This window comes from Leptosomus discolor, unplaced genomic scaffold, assembly GCF_034619465.1.
Source record: "Leptosomus discolor isolate bLepDis1 unplaced genomic scaffold, bLepDis1.hap2 HAP2_SCAFFOLD_124, whole genome shotgun sequence".
Lineage (NCBI taxonomy): Eukaryota > Metazoa > Chordata > Aves > Leptosomiformes > Leptosomidae > Leptosomus > Leptosomus discolor.
In genome coordinates, this window is record NW_028237881.1 from 212,325 (window position 1) to 230,489 (window position 18,165).

Genomic DNA, 18,165 nt, shown 5'->3' on the forward strand with positions numbered 1-18,165 from the left:
ATGACGCAAGCGGCATCTGTTCACATCGGGTTTATTGCGGGAACGGGGGGGGAGGGGGGGGCGGAGCCCCAGGGGGCGCATGCGTGATCCCCCGGAAGAAGCGGCGCCCCCCCGCGGGGGCCCACCCCTTCCCGCGCGCGGCCACGCCCCACAGCAGCGGGGGGCGAGGCCCCGCCCACCCCGGGCGGAAGCCCCGCCCCTCAGGGGGGCCCGGGGGGGGCCGCCTGCTCCTTGCGGAGCTGCGCCAGCTCCTGCGACAGCACCTCCAGGTCCTGGGGGGGTGGGGGGGCGATGTGAGGGGGGAAGGGCGGAGGGGGGGGGTCATAGGCCCCGCCCCAGCCCCGCCCCCTGGCCCTGCCCACCTCTGCAAGGTGCAGGTTCTTGGTGAGCTGCTCCTCCAGCAGGTTCTGCAGCTTCTTGTTCATCGCCCGCAGCCCCTCCTCGCCCGGCCCCGCCCCCCGCCGGGGGGCTCCGGGGGGGGCGGCCGCCTCTGGGGGGGGGGGGAAGAAGTGGGGTCAGTGAAGGGGGGGGTGGGGTGTGTCAGCGGGGGGGGCGGGGCTAGGGGCGGGGCTCACCGAGGCGGCTGTCACGCACGAAGCTCTGGATGATGGCGCTCTTGCGGCACAGGTCCTCCGCCATGGAGGCGCTGCTCACCTCCAGGTGACGCACCTGATAGGGGGGAGGGTCGGCCATAGCACCCCCCACCCCGCCCCACCCCCCCAGTCCCTCCCAGTCCCTCCCAGTACCTTCTCCTCCAGCAGCCAGCGCTCCTGCTGGCTCTGGGCCAACCGTTGGAACAGCTCCGCCACCTCCGCAGGGGACAGGCCCCCCCCGCTGGGGACCCCCCCGCCGCTGCTGCTGCCCCCCCCGGGGCTGCCCGAGCCCGACTGCAGGGGGGCGGGGTCAGCCAGCAGGCGTGGTGAGGCCACACCCCCTCGCTGAAGACACACCCACCACACAACTCCACCTCCTGCTCCTCCCTCCACCCCACTGAGAAGAGGCCACACCCCCCTCCCAACATAGCCACGCCCCTTGCTGTGACCCGCCCCCCATCCCCAAAAGCCACACCTCCTCCCACCCAGCCCCTCCCCTGCCCCACGGTGTAGCCACGCCCCTCCCTCAGCTCCATTTGCATAACCCACCCCTGGGAGCAGCTCCATTTGCTCAGAACCAGACCCCCCCCTCCGCGGCCCCGCCCCCCCACCGGCCCCGCCCACCTTGGTGCTGCCGGGGGCGGAGCCATCTCTGCCCAGGGAGGACACGCTGCTGCTGTCGCCCCCCGGCCCCCGCCCGGGGGGGGAGCCCCCCTCCAGCCCCAGCTCCTCCAGCCCTGGGGGGGGGGGGAACAAAAAGGGGGTCCCCAGGCATCCAGCATCGGCCCCCCCCACCTCCACGGGGTGCCCTAACCCCCCCTCCGGCTCTGCGGACGGGGGGGGGAGGGGCGCCTGGGTGCCACCTTGGCACGCCCCTCTCCCCCCCCGGCCCAGGAACCCCCCTCCCGCAGACCCCGGTGACCCCGCTGACCGGGGCGGGCGCGGGCGGGCGCCAGCAGCTCCTGCAGCCGCTCCTGCAGGCGGTCGCCCCGGCGCCGCTCCAGCTGCAGCTGCCGCTTCAGGTCCTTCAGCTTTGGGGGGGGGCGAAACACACACACACACCGTGGGGGGGGGGGGGGGATGTGTCAGGGCCCCCCGGGTAGACCGTGGCCCCTGGGAGCACCCCTCCCAGCCCACCCCTGGGGTCGCTCACCGCAGCGCTGCCCTTCTTCTCCAGGATGCGCTGCCCGTCCCGGACGTCCTTCAGCTCCTGGGGGTGCACAGAGGGGAAAGAGGGGATTTGAGGGGAGCCCAGACAGGACTTGGGGGTCTGAGGGGTCTCAGGGGGACTTGGGGGGATTCAAGGCGGGAGTCCCCGGAGGACACAGGGTACCAAACAAATATGGTGGCAAGTCCCAGATGAGTTTGGGGATCCTGAGAAAACATCTGGGGGGTCCTGAGGGGTACTCGAGCATCTCAAGTAGGGAGACCTGAGAACCCCTCCCCAGGGGAGCTGGGGGTCCCAGCGAGATTCCTGAGGGTCCCAGAGACGCTGGAGAATCCCGTGCAGGTACGTGGGGGTCCTGCGGGGCTCAGAGAGGGGCTCTGGGGTTCCCAGGGGGCTCTGGAAGACACGGGGTGGCTGGGGGGGTCCTGCGGGGGGGGGGGGTGTGGATTTAGGGGGTACCTGCTGCAGCGCCCGACCCTCGGCCTCCTGGAGCTCCCGCTGCCGCTCTGCATCCCCCAGCACCGCCTGCAGCTCCCGACCCGACCCTGGAGGGACGATTTGGGGGGGGGGGTGGTGTGGGGGTGTGTCACACCGCGTCCTGCGCCCCCGGGCCCACGCAGCCACCCTGCTCTTCACAGGGTGCCCCCCAAAACCCCTTGTGCCCCCCAGGGAGGCATGAATCACCACAGGCACCGAGAGCAGCAAGGAGAGGAGCGCTTGTCCGCCCCGCCGGGACCCCCCCCACCGCCCCCCGCTCACCTCCAGCTCGGCCCGGTGCTGCTCAGCCGCCGCCTGCTCCTGCGCCCGCCGCTGCAGCTGCTCCTGCGGGGACGGGCGGGGCAGGGCATGGCACGACACCCCCCCCGACCACACACCTAACACACACACCCTGCCCCCCGCACAGCACAGGGGGCAGCTGGGGCACCTCGAGTCCTCCCAGAAACCCCCCTCCCCACCCAGGGACAAAAGCGCCTCTGGGACCCCAAATCCCCCCTGGGGACCCCCGCGCCCCCCCCAGATGGGGCTCAGGAGCGCCCTGGGGAGCCCTGAACCCCCCCCGGGAAGGAGAGAGACGCACTTGGGACCTCGAAAGCCCCCTGGTGACCCCAACCCCACCCCCGACAGAACCCCAAACAGCTGCAATGACCCTGAAGCACCCCCCAGGAGACCACGAAGCACCCCCCAGGGACACCCCACCCCTGCAGAGCTCACCCACCCCACCAGGGCCCCCCCTGGGACCCCCCAGGGCCCCACCTGGAGCTGGGCGTCGAGGGCGTCGCGCTGCGCCTGGGCGTCCCGCAGCTCCCGGGCGAGGGTCCCGCTCTGCTCCCGCAGCCCCGTCTCCACCTGCCGCCCCCCAAAAAAAAACCATGCTGAAGGACCCCGGGGGGCTCTGCGGTGCCCCCCCAGGAGCCCCCCCCCCCCCCCCCCGCTGCCCCCCACCTGGGCCAAGGCCTCCAGCTCCCGCTGCAGCCGCTGGTTCTGGGCCCGGAGCTCCCCAAGTTCCTCGTCCCGCCGGGCCCGGAGCTCCTCCGCCTCCGTCCTGGGGGGCACCCAGGCATCTGAGGGGGGCCCAGGTGCCTGAGGCAGGGGGGGTCCCCGGCTCCCCACAACCCCCAAGGCCCACCCACCGACTGTTCCTGAGCAGCGTCTCCTTCTCCGCCTGCAGCTGCAGAAAACTTAGTGGAAAAAAGACAAAAAAATAAGCAAAAACCCCCAAAACCCCCCAGCGGGCCCCAAGGGCACCCGGGGGTCCGGGCGCTCTCACCTCTCCTGCTTCTCCCGCAGCTCCTCTGTCACCTGAGGCGGGGGTGGGGGAGAGAAAAGTTTCTGGAGGGAGGAACACATGACCCCCTCCACCCCCCCCCCCAGCCCCCCTGAGCACCCCCCGAACCCTCGCAGCCCCCCCGAAATCTCCCCAGGACACCCCTCGAATGCCCCTAAACCCCTAAGGCCCCCAGTGCCCCCCCCCCACGCTCCCCAAGACCCCAAAAGTCCCTACTGAGGCCCCCCCCAGGAGGCCCCAAATCCTCCCTGGATCCCTCTGGGACTCCGACCCCCCCCCAACCCACTGTGGGAGCCCCCCCAAGCCTCCTTTCAGGGCCCCCCCTTACCTTGGCCACCTCCGCCTGCAGCCGGGCCACCTCCGCCTGCAAGAGACCCTGCGAGACCCCCCTGGTCACCCAGACACCCCCCGCTCTGCTCCGCTCCATGCCCCCCCCATTTCTGCCTGTGTCCCCCCAAAACTCTTCTCACCCAACACCCAACCCCCGCACGGCCCCAACCCCCCCCACCCCCCCCACCTCTCAACCCTCCTCCCCACCCCCAGACCCCCAACCCCTCAATCTGTGGCCCTCCCCCCATCTCTTCACGCCCCCCAACCTCCCCCCCACCCCTGAGCCTTCTTTACCCCCCCCCCCAACCCCCCCCCAACCCACCTGGGCAGCGGGTGCTGGGGGTTCCCTGGGGGGATCGTCGCCCCCAGCCCCCTCCTCTGTCGGCCGCAGCTCCTTGGGGGCTCTGGGGGGGCTGCGAGGGTGGGGATCAGACCCACAGCCCCCCATAACCCCCCCCAGCCCTAAAGAACCCACACACACACCTCGTGGGCCCTCTAGGCCCCACAGACACCCCACAGACAACAATAACACCCAACCCCCCCACGGACCCCCCCCCCACCCCGCAGGGACTTCCCAGAACACTCCCAAACTCCCAAGAACACCCCCAAGAGCCTGACACCCCCCCCCCCCCCCCCGAGACCCCCAAGAGCCCTCTCACCATCTGCAGGGGCTGGGGGGGCCCCGCTGTCGCCGGCAGCCCCATCCTGGGGGGGCTCCACAGGGGCCGGGGGGTCGCGGGGGGGTCCTGGGGGCGCCCCCTCCCGCAGCCGCCGGTTCTCCTCCTCCAGCGCCTCGATCTGCGCACACAGCTGGGACCCCCCCCCAGGTCAGGCACCCCTGGGCCCCCCAGGACCCCCCCAGGAGGGAACACAGAACCCCCAGGAGACCCCAACACCCCCCTCAAGGGCTTGGGCAGCTCCTGTGGCGACAGCGAGCAGCTCCAGGAACCCCAAAACGATACCAAGGGACCCCCCGCAAACCCTGCAAGTGACAGTAGGGATACCCAGAGACCCTCTGGGACACCCGCCGGTGAAGCAAAACCCCCAAAAATGACATTGGGGACAATCCAGGCACACCCAAGGTGGGCCTGGGAGGCTCAGGGTGGCATCAGGGACCCCCAAGACGGTCGGGGGGAGATGCTGGGGTCCCTGGAGGGGCAGGGAACCCCCACCTTGGCCAGCTCACGCAACAGAGTGCTGTTCTGGAGCCGAAAATCGTCCTCCTGGCTCTGGAGCTTCCCCTGCAGCATCCTCGTCTCCCCAGCAGCGCCTCCACCTCCTGGGGGACCCCCGCCACGGTACCCCACGGCCGGGAGCCCCCAGAACCGCCCCCAGGCCCCCTGCAGAACCCCCCCCCCGGACCCCACAGCACCCCTGGCACCCACAGCACCCCTACAGTGGCCCACAGCACCCCCCCCAGGAGTCCCTCGCAACCTCCTGTGATGCTCCCAGCCCCCCTAGAGACTCCCCAGGGACCACCCAGGACCCACAGAACCCCCCTCAGGCCCCCCCCCCACACGCTTGTGGGCACCACGGGGACCCCCCCAAGGCCTCCTCAGCACCCCTAGAGCCCTCCCAACATCATCAGAGACTCTCTAGAACCCCCCAAAACACGCACAGAAACACCCCGGTATTTTCTCTGACCTTGCCCAGCCCCTTTCCACCACTGTTAGAGATGCCCCCTGAGACCCTCTCAACTCCTACAAGGACCCCCGGGACACCCTCAGCACCCACAGAGACCTTTCAGCACCCACAAAGAGCCCCCAGCCCACCCCCGGTACCTACATAGACTCCCCAGCACCCACAGAACACCACCCAGCCCACCGCCAAGACCCACAGAGACCCCCAGGACCCCCAGCACCGACCCTGCGCCTTCTTACTCTTGCTGAGGGCCTGCAAGAGAACGGGAGAGGGTGGGGGGTATCGCAGCGGGGCGGGGGGCGGCTCCGCGCCCGCGGCAGGGCCCCCCCTTACCTTGTTGGCCTTGGCCAGGTCCTTGTCCAGCGCCTGCACCCGCTGTCGCAGCCCCGAGAGCTCTGGGAGGGGGGGGAGGGAACACGGGCCGTCAGGGGGGCGGGGGGAGGCGGCGGTGGCAGCGGGCGGCGGCGGCGGCCGGGCCCCCCCCCAGGCCCCCCCCGTGTACCGGCGCCGTTCTTCCGCAGCTCATCCGAGAGGCGGTAGTTCTCCGTCCGCAGCTCCAGCAGCTGCGCCTGGCGGGGGGGGGTGGGGAGCGGCGTGAGGCGGGGGGCGGCGGCCCGGGAGCCCCCGGAGCCCCGGGCCCGGCCCCACCTGCATCCGCTGGAACTCCTCGGCCGACAGCGCCTGCGCCATCTTGGCGCCGCGGGGCGGGGCCGGAAGCGGACGCTCTGGCGGGCCTGCGGGAGGCGTAAGAAGCGGAAGTGAAGTCACGCAGCGGCCATAGAGTTTCGGGGCCGCCCGGCGGGCAGAGCGGCCTTACGCGGACCATAGAGAGAGTGTTCGGCGCGGCGGCGCGGCGCAGGCCCCAGGCACCGTGCGGCACCGGCAGCGCCGCCCTCACCCACCCCCGGCGCTGGGGGCCTCGGACTGGCCCCCACCGCTGCAGAGCCCATAGAGCCCCCCGGTGCTACAGGCCTAGAGGGGATATTCCGCCCCCCCCAACTTCCAGAGCACCCGAGGGCCGCAAGCCCATTAGAAGCCTTATAAGCCCCGCCCCCAGCACCAGGCCGCTCCTCGTTAACAAACGTTTATTTCCGACGTGACGGTTCCGTACAAAACGGGGCGGGAGGGGGCGGGGGGGGGGCGGCCCCTTTAAGTGGGGGCGGTGGGCGGGGCGTCTAAAAGAGCAGGGCCGAGGGCAGTTAGTACGTGGGCGGGGCGTGTGTGAGTGACAGCAGGGAGGGCGGGGCTTCGTGTCTGAGGGCCCAGCCCCCAGGAGCCCACCGGTGGGGGGGGAGGGGGGGGGAAAAGAGGTGCGAAGGGGCGGGGCCAGCCGGGGAGTGGGCGGGACCGGGCCTCTCCATGGGGCGGGGTCAGGGCTTCCCTGAGGGGCGGGGCGTTCCCCCGGGGCGGGGCTGCCTCTGGAAAGGGCGGGGCTGAAGAGAGAGACTTTAAAAGGGCCACACCCGGGCACAGCCCTTCAACGGGCCCCACAGCGGCGAATTAAAAGGGCGATGCCCCGCCGGGCCCTTCCAGGGACGGCCGGCAACTGGGCGCCTTTGTCCTTTTTAAGAGCCTTAAACGGGCACCTGGTGGGACCCACCTGCGACCACCGTCGTGGGGTCGGGGGAGGGGCCGCAGGGCCACGCGGTGGGGAGGGGGCCTTAAAGGGGCAGCGCTCAGGAGTCGTCCTCCATGCTGAGGTGCTGCTGCGGGGGCTGGAGGCACGGGAGGGCCCGGGGGAGGCGAGGAGGGCGCCGGGGGGGCCGAGGGCGACAGCCCCCCGCCGCCCTCCTCCATCAGGATGTCATCCAGGCTCCCCTCAGGACCCCCCAGCCCCAAGGGCAGCCCCAGCCCCGGGGGCAGGTCGTCGGCCAGCGCCAGGTCCAGGAGGCATTGGGGGGTGGCGGGGGGCCCTGGGGGGAAGGAGGGCCCCCAGGGGCCTCCTCACTGCCACCCCCCCCCTCAGCCGCCGGAGGGCTCAGGGGGAGTCCGTGCAGCTGCGCCTGCAGCTCCAGCTCCTAGGCGGCGGGGGGGGGGGGGGGGTGTCAGCACCCACTAGCCCCCGCCCCCCCCCCCATAGATCCCCCCCAGACCCCAGCCCGCCTTGCAATAACGTCCCATCCCCTGGTTCTGCTCCCCCTGATGTCGCAAGTGCCCCCCATTGCATGTGACCGACCCCCGCCCCCCCACTGCCCCTGCAGCAGCCCCATAGCACCCCAGTTGCTCAACCTGCCCCACTGACCCCATACCCCCGCCCCCATCCCCAGTCCCAGCCCCACAGGGCCTCCCAGGTCCCCTCCAGCTCCCCTCCAGCCCCCAATTCCCCACCTCCCCCAGCCCCAGCTCCCCTCCAGCCCCCCTCTCCGGACCTGGACGCGGAGCTGGAGGCTGCGGTTCGCCTGCTCCAGGCGCTGCTGGTGCAGCTCCAGCTCCCGGGAGCGCTGCGTCTCCTTCTGCAGCTTGTGGATGTAATCCACCGAGGCCTTCAGGATCGTGCCCTTGTTCCACCGCATCTCCCTGCCGGCACCCCCCACACCTGGGTCCCGCTGGCACCCACCACAGGGAGACCCCCCGGGGTCCCCAGCGCCCACCCAGAAGCTGGGGTCCCACCCCCCCACTCACGGGTCGTTGGATTTCGGGATGAGGGTCCCCAGCTCCTTGATGCGGTCGTTGATGTTGAAACGCCGGCGCCGCTCGACTAGGCAAGGAGGAGGGGGCACACGTCAGCCCCCCAGGGAACCCCCCACCCCCCCCGGCCCTGCCAGCCCCCCCGTTCGCCCCCCAGCTCACTCAGGTTGTGGTTGTCCTTCTTCTGCCGCTCCTTCAGCAGCGCCTTCGCCTCCGTTTCTGGGGGGGTGGGGGGAACTGGTCAGTGAACCTTCCCAGAGAAAGACGCCAATCCCTCCCCAACAATGAGCCCCCTCTTGAGCCTCCCCAAGGACCCCCCGAACCCCTTCAGCCCCATATCCACCCCCCAGCAGTCTCCTGCACTACCCGCACACCACTGACACCCAGGACCCCTCCCCACCGCGGTGACTCCCCCAGACTCATTCCTGCCACATAAGGACTCCCAAGGACCCCCCCACCCTACAGCCCCCCTGACCCTCCTCAAGGATCCCCCCCCACCCCAGAGCCCCCATGACCCCCCCCAAGGATCCCCCCCACCCTACAGCCCCCCAGGACCCCCCAGCCCCTACCCGAGAGCTCGGCCTTGACGCGGGGCAGCTCGGCGGGGCAGGAGCTGCTGCCCCCGGGGGCGGGGCTGAACCCCTCCAGGAGGGGCCCGGGGGTGGGGACCTGCCGGCAGGGGTGGGGTCAGTGCGGCCACGCCCCCACAGACCACACCCATCCAGCACAACTCACCCCCCCCCGCGCATGTCGTTGTTCCCCTCCTCCGTGGGTCTGGCTCTGCCCCTTGGCCAGGCTGGGAGCAGGCCCCGCCCACAGGCGCAGAGGCCACGCCCACAAAAGCCACACCTACTGCACTTAGCCCCGCCCCCTTTTGCCTATTTGGTCACACATGCTCTTGAGCATGCTCCACCCACATGTCCCAAAGCTCCACCCACGCAGCACCGCCCCTGCCCTTATATAGTAACAAGCTCATGCTACTGCTTTACATGGGACAGGCCACACCCCTATGATTCTGATAGGTGGGGCTACAGTAAGCCACGCCCCCCCCACCCCCCCCCGCTCTGCCTGGGCAGGTCCACACCAGTCACAGCCAATGAGCAGTGTCGGCCACAGCTTGTATGTGCCCCGCCCCCTCCCGAGTGAAAAGGGGCGGTGCTTGGGGCAGTCCCTGCCCCACCAGGACCCTTAAAGGGGCGGCGCACCGTGTTCGGGAGCTGGAGGCCCCCCTCGGCCGGGCCGAAGCTGAGCAGCTCATCGTAGCTGGATTCCAGGCTGATGATCTCATCGATGACATCATCGATCTGCAAAGAAAACCACCAACAGGATCCCCTCGGACCCACCGGCCACGCCCCCCGTATAGCATCACCACCCCCCACCCAGCACCACGCAGCTCTGCATGACGTCACAGAATTGCATCACTTCTTGTGTGCTGCCCCACGCCCACCCCCCCCCCGCAGCGGTGACATCACGTTGCTCCCATATTGCATCACGGCCTCCCCCGTGACATCGCAGCCCCCCCTCCGCCCCCCCTCCTCGCTCACCTCCTTCTCGGAGCCGGGGCCGATGTGGAGGAGGGCCAGGGGGCTGTGGGGGGCGGGGGGGCGCTGGAGGGGGCCCAGGGGGGCTGGGGGGTCCCCGGCCCCGGGCGGAGGTGAGGTACTGCCGGACCTGCTGCCGCTGCGCCGCCCGCAGGTGGTACCGCGTGGGGTTCTCCAGGTGGGTCTGCACCTGCGGGGGGGGTCAGGGCCAGGGAGACCCCCCGAGCCCCCCAAACCCCGTGGGGCCCCAGGGCCCCCAGCCCAGCCTTCCCTGAGCCCCAGAGACCGCTGACGCCCAGCTCTGAGCCCCCGAGATCCCCCCACCCAGAGCCCTCCAAACCCCCAGCTCTAAGCCCCCCCCAGCTCCCTCCGCCTCAGAGCCCCCCAAACCCCCCGGCTCTGAGCACCCCCATGCCCGCCCAGCCCCTCCACATCCCCCCCGGCTGGGGTCCCCCCTTTTCCCAGACCCCCAGGCTCCCACAACACCCCACCCCCCCCCCACTTTCTGTGGGTCTCACCTTGAGCACCTCGGGGGGCACATGGGGCGGTGCCCGGGGCGGGGGGGCACCGACAGCGATGGCGGGTGAGGGACCGGGGGGCCCGGGGGCCGGGGGGGGTCCGGGGGGGCCCCTCCGCTCCCGCTGCTCCTGCTCCTGTGCCTGCGCCCGCATCAGCTGCTGCCGCAGCAGCACCCGGGAGGAGGGGGGGGCGGCGGGGGGGGCCGCCATGGCCCCCGGGGGGGCCGGCCCCGTGCTGCGGAGAGGGGGGTTAGTGGTGGGGGGGGCCGCGGGGGCTGGGGGGGGGGGCGCGGGGGGCGTGGGTACCTGGGGGGCAGGGGCTGGCTCTTGAGGCAGTAGAAGGTGCCAGGGGGGTCGGCAGGGGCATCTGCTGGGGGGTCCCCGGGGGGGTCGCTGGAAGGATCCCCGGGGGTCCCCCCGCCGGGGGGCTCCCACTCGATGTCGGCCACGATCCCCGATTCAGGCAGCACCGAGCTCAGGCTGCCCCAGGGGATGGGGAGGGTCGGCTCCCACTGGCCCCCCAGCCCTCCGATCCCCCACCCCCCCCACCCCCCCACCAGCCCCATAGCCCCCCCCCCCCGATTCCCTCCCCCCTTCAACCCCCACCAGCCCCCCCGATCTGTCCCCCCACACCTCCCCCACCAGCCCCACAGCCCCTCCCACACCCCCCCCCTTCAACCCCCCCCGGCCCCCCAGCCCCCCCCCCCATCTCCCCCCAAACTTGCCTCTGGGACCCCTCCCACCACCCCCCAGACCCTCCTGGACCCCCCCAGACCCCCCCGCCCTCCCCCCGGGAACCCCCCCCAACCCCCTGCCCCCCCCGGGGCCCCCCCTCACCTCAGCAGCCGGAGGGTCTCGGGGGCGCTGGGCCCCTCCAGCAGGACGTACACCGTGGGGCGCCCGGGGGGCGGCACTGGGGGGGGGCCGGGGGGCGCGGGGGCCCCCTCGGCCGCCCCACGGGACATCGCCGCCCCCCGCGCCCCACGGCGCCGCTCAGGGGCTCCCTATGGGGCCGGGGGGGGTGGTCCCTGTGGGGCCGGGGGCTGCTCCGGGGCCCGGGGGTCCCTGTGGGGCCGAGCGCCGCGGTGGGGCCGGGGCTGCCCCAGGCCTCCCCCGCGCCGCGGGGCCGCTCCGGAGCCCTGGGGGGTCCCGGGGGGGTCCCGGGGGGTCCCGGGGGGTCCCGGTGCCGAGCGGGGGCCGCGGGGCCGAGTCAGGAAGCGGCGGGAGCGCGCGGGGGGGGGGGGGGGGGGGCGCCGGGAGGGGGAGCTGGCAGGAAGTGACGTCACGGGGCGGCGGGGCGGGGTGGGGGGCGGCAGGGGGGACCCCGAGAGCCGCCCCGAGGCGCCGGTACCGGCCAGGCCCGCGCTGCCCCCGGCCCCCTCGGCGGGACCCAGAGCCCGCAGGCGGCGGGGGAGGGTCTGCCCGGGCCCCCCCGGGCGGCGGGAGCCCCCCGGGGGTCGAGGTAAGGGATGGGGCGGGCGAGGGGCGGTGGGGGGGGCCTGGCCCGAGGGATTGCGGGGGGGTGAGGGGTGGTGCCCCCACCGGGGGGGACCCGGCCGTCCGAGCGGCGCCCCCCCCCACCCCGGGACCTGGGCTCTGCGCTGGGCCCGAGCGGCGCGGGGGGGGGGGTGTCCCTTTGGCGGGGGAGGGGCGCCCCCCATGTCCCTTGGCGGGGGACACACACCCCCCTGTCCCTCTGGGGGGGCGGGGAGGGCGGCGGGGGAGGGGCCGGGCAGGCGGAAGCGGGAGGAAGAGCCGGGAGGTGGGTCCGGGCGGGAGGGGGGGGGGGGGGGCACACACACACGGGGGGGTCCTGATCGCGACCCCCGACCCCTCACGTCACGGCACCCCGCAGCGCCCCGGGGGCCGATGGGCGCCGGCCCCGCGACCCCCGCCCCGCGATGGAGGTGAGGGGCCACATCCTGCCCCCGAGCACCTACAGCCCCGCAGGTACGGAGACCCCGGGGAGCCCCTGATCTCTGACCTCTGACCCCCCTGGCCCCGCCCTGCCGCGCCCCCCGTGCCCTCTGACCCCTCACAGGGTCTTATCCCCTCCCTTACCCCCCCTTGTTGTGCTCCCACTGCTGTCCCCCCTGTGTCCCCAACACCCGCCCCACCCACTGCCTCCTGACCCCTGTCCCTAGTGGCCCCCTGCCCCTGGTACCCCCTGACCTCTGCCCCCCCTGCTCCTCGTGCCCCCCCGACCTCTGCCCTCCAACCCCTGCCCCTGATGCCCCCCCGTGACCTATGAGCTCTGACCTCTGACACTTCCCTCCCCCCCCCCCCCCCCCCCATCTCTGCCCCCGCAGGGGCACCCGCGGGGCGGCTGCAGGAGCTGCGGGAGCGGCAGCGGGGGCTGCGCCAGGCCCTGGGGCTGCGCCTGCGGGAGCTGCGGCGCCTCTGCCTGCAGGAGGCCGTGAGTCACCCCTGACCCCTCACCCCTCACCCCCACCCCCTCCTCCATCCCCCCAACCACAGGACACCCTGAGTCACCCCAGATCTCTGATCCCCGGGGATCCCCCCTCAACCCCTGGGACACCCCCCCCCGGGGAGCCCCCTGGGACCCCCATCCCGCCCCATAGCGCCCCCCGACCTCCCAGAGTCCGTCGTCGTCCCCCCCCCCAGCCCTCCCCAGGCTCCCTGCCTCACCCCAAAGCCCCCAGGCCCCCATCGCCCCCCCCCCCCCCCCGCTGTGCACAGGAGCTGACGGGGAAGCTGCCCCCCGAGTACCCGCTGGAGCCCGGCGAGAGGCCCCAGCCCCCGCCGCGCCGCCGGGCCGGGGCGCCCCCCCGGGGACCCCTCCCTGAGGTAGGTGGCGGGGGGGGAGGGGGGAACGGGACGGGGCAGAGTGGGAGGGCGGGGGGCTAGAAAAATAACCTCCCCATCCCCCCGCGCGGGGTCCCTGTCGCCCGTTCCCCGGTGTGTCCCACCGCGTACCCCGTACCCCCACGGCGACCCCCCGCGGCCCCGCTACTCCGGCGTGTCCCCCCGCGGCCCCCGTACCGTCATGGCGGCGCCCCGCGCACCCATTGGCGGCCGCCATAGCCCCATGGCGGCGCCCTGCCCGTCGCGTGTCCCCCCGCGGCCGCCGTACCGCCATGGCGGCGCCCATCCCGGGCCGCCGTCCGTACGGGCGGCCCCTTCCGCGGCCCGGCCGGGCCCGTCCCGCCCCGGCGCTGCCCGAACCCGCCCCGCAGGCGGCGCGGGCGGCCCGGCGGGAGGTGGCGGTGCAGCTGCAGGTGGTGGAGGCCGCCCGGCGCCTGGCGACCGCCCCGGGGCTGCCCCCCGAGCAGCGCCGCCGCCGCCAGCGCCTCCAGGCCGAGGCGGCCCAGCGGCTCCGGCAGCTCCGCGCCCAGCTCGGTGAGCACGGGGAGGGGGGCGGGAGGGGGGCGGGGGGGGGGCCCGGCGGCGCAGACCCCCCCCTCATCTCGCTTGGGTCCCCCCCAGATGAGAACGGGTCCCTCTGTGACCTGCCCGCGCTGGAGAACGGTGAGTGCCGCAGCCCCGGGACCCCCCGCTCGGGGGGGACACACGGGGGTCCCACGCTGTGTCTCCCCTCAGGGGCGCTGCCCCCCCCGAGCGCAACCGGCCGCCCCTCGCCCCCCCGGGCCGGACCCGGCAGCCCCGACCGCCGCCCACCCTGGGCCCCCGACGCCCCCGGAGGGGGTCCCGGCCGCCGCAGCTCCCTCGCCAGCCCGGCCAGGTGCGTGTGTGCCCCCCTGGGGTCTCTGTCTGTCTCTCTGTCTGTCTGCGTGTGTGTGTGTGTGTCCCCCAAAACCACTCCCCACCCCTAATGACTGTCCCCCCCAGCCCGGCACGGACCCTTCCCCGCAGCGCCTCCAGCTTCGAGGGCCGCAGCGTCCCGGCCACCCCAGTGCTGGCCCGCAGCCCCCGCGGGCCCCCCCTCTGCCGGTGAGCGGGGCCGGGGGGCGGGGGGCTTTGGGGGACCCAGCCGCCCCCACCCCGCCTCACCCCCGTGTCGCCCCCCCTCCAGCCCCGAGGCACCGGGGCTGCCCCCCCGGCCCTGGTCGGGCAGCCAGGACTCGCAGCTGGGGGGGCCCCCGGCGCCCGGTCCCCCCCCGCCACCGGCCCCCCCGCACCCGCCGCAGCAACAGCTCAGAGGCCCTGATCGACTGGGGAGGGGGCCCCCCCGAAAGCTCCACCCGGGGCCGGGGGGCGGCCCCCCCCCCCTCCTCCGCCGAGCAGCGCCGCAGCCAGAAGTGGTTGGCACTCGAGGGGCTGCGGGACTGGTACCTGCGGCACACGGGGGGCCCCCCGGCGCCCCCCGGCCCCCGCCTGCCGCCCCCCGGACCTGCCTGGGCGGCCCCCCCCCCCCCGCCGCCGCGACCCCCCCGGCCTGCCCCACTCGCTGAGCTACGCCGGGGCCCTGGCGCCCAGGTACGGGGGGCACCGTGCACCCCTCTTCTAGGGGAGGCCTTGGGGGGGGTGGGAGCCCCACTTTGGGAGAGCGTGACATGACCCCCCCCCCCCCTTCCTCCTCCAAAACTGAAATTCCTGGTTTGGGGCCCCCCCTCTGCATCCTTTGGGGACCCCCACACTCCATTAGGGCCCCTCCATCCTTTGGGGACCCCCCCCACTCCATTAGGGCCCCCCCATCCTTTGGGGATTCCTCCGTCCTTTGGGGACCCTGTCACATCACACAGAGCCCCCTCGGGGACACCCCAAATGTGCCCCCTTGGGACACCCCCCTCCTTTCAACCCTACCAAGTGCCTCAGGTTGTGGTGCCCCCTGCCCCCCCCCCCCCCTCGTACATTTGGGGTTTCCCTGGGGGTTCCCCTCCCCAGTCTCCCCCCTCTGGGGCTCGCCCCGCCCCCCACCACCCCACTCCCCCCGCGCTCCCTCCCTGGGGGGCTGGGGGGTCTCCTCCACCCCCCCCCCCCCCCGTTTCTTTTCTTTCCTTTATTTCATTGGGGAGGGATGGGGGTTCCTGGCGGGGGCCATGGTGGGGGGGGCTAACTGCTCTTTCTCTTCTCTTTTTCTGTTCTTTTTCCCATTTTTTGTGTTTTCCATTTTTTTCCATCCATTTCATTTTTTTGCCCCCCCCCCCCCCAGAGCCTCAGGGGACACCCCCACGGCTGCCCCTCCTCCCCCCCCGGACCCGCAGCCCCCTGGCACTCTGGTGTGACCCCCCCGCCTCAGGGCGGGGTGGGGGGGTGTGTCACCCCCTTGAATCACTCCGTGCCGCCCATGTGTGGGGAGGGGTCCCCAGACGTGGGGGGGGGTCTCAAAATAAAGGGGAGGGGGAGCCCCAGCCCCCGGGGCACCCCTGCTGCTCCTGGCGAGTGGCTGGTTTTGGGGTTCTGGGGGGGCGGGACGGGGGGGGGATGGGGGGGGACGGGGGTGTGTCACCTGGCGGGTTCAATACAGGGCCCTGCTGCCACCACCGCGCCTGGCTCCTTTTTTGGGGGAAAACGCTGCTAGTTTGGGGCTCCTCGCTGCACCTGTGGCCTGGGGGGTGGGGGTGCCCCCCCCGTGGGTCCTGGGGGTGCCTGTAGGAAGGGGGGGGAAGGGTTGCGGTAGTGCCTGGGGGGGGGGGGACCATGGGGGGTCTGTAGGGTACTATAGACCCGGGGGGGGGAGGGCTCTGAGGGTAGAACCCACGCCCACTTGGGATGAGGCTCCGCCCCCAGGTGGAGCCACACCTCGAGTGTTGCCTTGCTCCTGGATTAGGGCACGCCCCTACCCTAAGCCCCGCCCCTCATTGAAACCCAGTGCCCTGTAGAGCTCCGCCCCCGCGGTGAAGCTCTGCCCCCGGCATCCCCCCCTTCCCCCCCCCAGCCGGGCCATCGAGGCAGCAGCTGCTGATTGGACGGAGGGGGGGGGGAGGGGCAGTATTTAAGGAGCGAGCAGGCCGTGATTGGCTGCCATCTGACCACTGGGGATGGGCAGGAGCAGCAAGGAGACCCCCGGCCGCCATTGGCCCCAGCCTAGCCCCGCCCACCCCGTGATTGGCCGTGCCAGACAACTCACTATTCCATTGGCTGAGCAGCAGCAGCAGTAGAATCAAGGCGATTAGCCACGCCCCCACCCCAGCACTGTCACTCCAGCAAGCCACGCCCCCTCTCCGCTGGGGGGGGGTGTACCACCCCCCCACCCCACCCCCCCCGCACAGACCCGCGGCTCCAGCTCGGTTCCAGCGCGTTTATTAGCGAGGGCGGGGGCGACCCTCCCCCTGCAGGGCCGGCAGACACCCCCACCCCCGTTTTGGGGGGCAGGGGGGTTCTCCCCTCAGTGGGCCTTGTGGCGGGGCCTGTCGAGGGCGCGCTGGGCGGCCGCCAGGTGGCGCCAGGCGTCGGCCAGGAGGGCGCCGGGCACCAGCACCCACAGCCCGTTGAGCCCCACGAAGTAGCCCCAGAAGTAGAGGGGCCGGGGGTCGCTGTGGGGCCAGCCCCCCCGCGCCGCTGTGGCGAAGTACAGGACATCACCGTAGAGCTGCCCTGTGCGGGGGTGGGACACGACACAGGGCTGTCAGTGGAGGGGGGTCGGCACCCCCCACCCTCCCCTCCCCCCCGCTGCCCCCCCCCCCCCCTCCCCCCACCCGCCCAGGCCCTACCGAGGGAGACGAGGAGCTGCAGGACGTATCGGGCCGGGTGGCGGCGGAGGAGGGCGAGGAAGGTGAGGAAGCTCAGGGGGCCCCAGGCCCAGGCCGTCACTGTCTCCATGGCGACCGTGAAGGCATCGCTCCTGCGGGGAAGGGGGGGGGAACGGACACAGCAGGATCAGCGAAGAGAGGGTGCTCGGACGCCCCCTCCCCCCCCACACCCCCCCATGTCCCCGCACTCACGTCATGTACCGGCTGTCGGCCTTGGCATACTCCTTCCCTGTGGGCAGCACGGGTCGGGGGGAGGGGGCGAGGGGGCCAGGAGCCCGCTGACCCCCCCTCCCCCCAGGGCACCCAGGCACACGCTGACCCACCCCCCCCCAGGGGACCCAGGCACCCATTGACACCCTCCCCCCCGCCAGGGAACCGGGGTGGGCAGACTCCATCCATCCACCCTCCCTCCCTCCCTTCCCTCCCCTTCCCCCTGCACCGGGGTTTTCCCCCTCGACGTTCAGGGAACCCTCTTCTTCCCTCCCCTTTCCCCTTTCCCCTTTCCCCTTTCCCCTTTCCCCTTTCCCCTTTCCCCTTTCCCCTTTCCCCCCAGCCCCAGCTCACAGACGTCGGCCAGCAGCCCGGTGGCGGCGGGCAGCTCCCGGTGCCGGAGGCTGAAATAACCCTCCAGTATCCCGTGAACCCCCGCGCACAGCAGGAACCAGCCGAGCGCCAGCCGGCGGGCGGGGCTCCGCGAAGCCCCGCCCCCCCAGGCTCCGCCCAGCGCCCAGCCCAGCGCCAGCAGCCCCGCGCAGGCCGCCGCCACCACGCCTGCGCTCTGCCAGCCGGGGCGCGCGCTGGCCACGTAGCCCGGCAGCGCCAGCGAGCGCGGCCAATAAGGGTGCGCCGTCGTCGCCATGGCAACGCCGCTACGGTCGCCGCTGCGCTGTTGGGGAAGGGGAGGGGGCGGGGAAAGTTGGAAACGGCGTGAGGGAGGGGTCCCGCCCTCCCGGCAGTGCCCCGCCCCCCCGGCAGTGCCCCGCCCCCCGCGCACCGGCTCGACACACCCACACACACACCCACACACACACACACCCCCCCCCGCCCCGCTCGAGCCCCTCGTTGCTCCCGGTTCCCCCCTCCCGCCCCGGCCCTTCTGCCCGCCGCTGCCCTCACCTCCGCCGCGCCGCTCTCCCGCGCGCGCGCCGGCCCCGCGCCGCTCCCTCCGCCGCGCCCCTCCGCCCCCGTCGGCCAATGGGAGCGCGCCAGACGCCGGACGCCCAATGGCGGCGCGCCCCGCCCGCCGACACCACCCACCGATTGGCCGATCGCGCCCCTGGGGAGACGTGGGGCCAGGGGGCGGTGCCTTGCCGCGGGGGCGGAGCTCTACACTGGCGCGAGGCTGC

General features: G+C 73.2%; 4 protein-coding genes across 4 annotated transcripts; 1 reads left to right on the plus strand and 3 right to left on the minus strand.

Annotated features, from left to right (window-relative positions):
* Positions 1–200: 200 nt before the first annotated feature.
* GRIPAP1 (GRIP1 associated protein 1) lies at positions 201–6,212 on the minus strand. The gene is made up of 21 exons (XM_086481310.1): positions 6,167–6,212; positions 6,021–6,087; positions 5,852–5,913; positions 5,743–5,770; positions 5,050–5,156; positions 4,537–4,687; positions 4,200–4,279; positions 3,876–3,911; positions 3,530–3,561; positions 3,389–3,440; positions 3,205–3,288; positions 3,016–3,108; positions 2,517–2,583; positions 2,221–2,306; positions 1,747–1,803; positions 1,525–1,624; positions 1,218–1,330; positions 747–887; positions 576–669; positions 363–490; positions 201–272 (listed from the first exon to the last, which is right to left on the minus strand). Exons 1-21 carry the CDS (start codon positions 6,206–6,208, stop codon positions 201–203), a joined length of 1,692 nt encoding a protein of 563 aa, XP_086337436.1. The 5' UTR covers positions 6,209–6,212.
* A 783-nt stretch (positions 6,213–6,995) lies between these two features.
* Positions 6,996–10,430, minus strand: LOC147412521 (transcription factor E3-like). The gene is given in 10 exon segments (XM_086481311.1): positions 6,996–7,285; positions 7,288–7,440; positions 7,443–7,536; positions 7,888–8,035; positions 8,141–8,216; positions 8,309–8,365; positions 8,716–8,815; positions 9,352–9,450; positions 9,614–9,877; positions 10,206–10,430. Coding segments are annotated over 10 exon segments (1,491 nt in total). The 5' UTR covers positions 10,416–10,430.
* A 1,676-nt stretch (positions 10,431–12,106) lies between these two features.
* On the plus strand, positions 12,107–14,684 carry CCDC120 (coiled-coil domain containing 120). The gene is given in 9 exon segments (XM_086481313.1): positions 12,107–12,155; positions 12,515–12,621; positions 12,906–13,013; positions 13,403–13,565; positions 13,653–13,694; positions 13,767–13,908; positions 14,016–14,117; positions 14,200–14,290; positions 14,292–14,684. Coding segments are annotated over 9 exon segments (1,197 nt in total).
* A 1,771-nt stretch (positions 14,685–16,455) lies between these two features.
* Positions 16,456–17,678, minus strand: EBP (EBP cholestenol delta-isomerase). Its single transcript, XM_086481319.1, has 4 exons — positions 17,384–17,678; positions 17,012–17,048; positions 16,781–16,911; positions 16,456–16,664 (listed from the first exon to the last, which is right to left on the minus strand). Exons 1-4 carry the CDS (start codon positions 17,676–17,678, stop codon positions 16,456–16,458), a joined length of 672 nt encoding a protein of 223 aa, XP_086337445.1.
* Positions 17,679–18,165: the final 487 nt, after the last annotated feature.

Bases quoted from the DNA above. Each gene is read 5' to 3' on its own strand.
- GRIPAP1 (XM_086481310.1), bottom strand. From the start codon at position 6,208: ATGGCGCAGGCGCTGTCGGCCGAGGAGTTCCAGCGGATGCAG. The intron at 4,688-5,049 runs GTGGGGGTTCCC...GGGGGGTCCCAG, and splicing joins TGTTGCGTGAGCTGGCCAAG to CTGTGTGCGCAGATCGAGGC. The intron at 3,441-3,529 runs GTGAGAGCGCCC...TTTTCCACTAAG, and splicing joins CTGCGGGAGAAGCAGGAGAG to TTTTCTGCAGCTGCAGGCGG.
- EBP (XM_086481319.1), bottom strand. From the start codon at position 17,678: ATGGCGACGACGGCGCACCCTTATTGGCCGCGCTCGCTGGCGCTGCCG. The intron at 17,049-17,383 runs GTGAGCTGGGGC...TGCTGCCCACAG, and splicing joins CGGGCTGCTGGCCGACGTCT to GGAAGGAGTATGCCAAGGCC. The intron at 16,665-16,780 runs GTAGGGCCTGGG...ACCCCCGCACAG, and splicing joins GCAGCTCCTCGTCTCCCTCG to GGCAGCTCTACGGTGATGTC.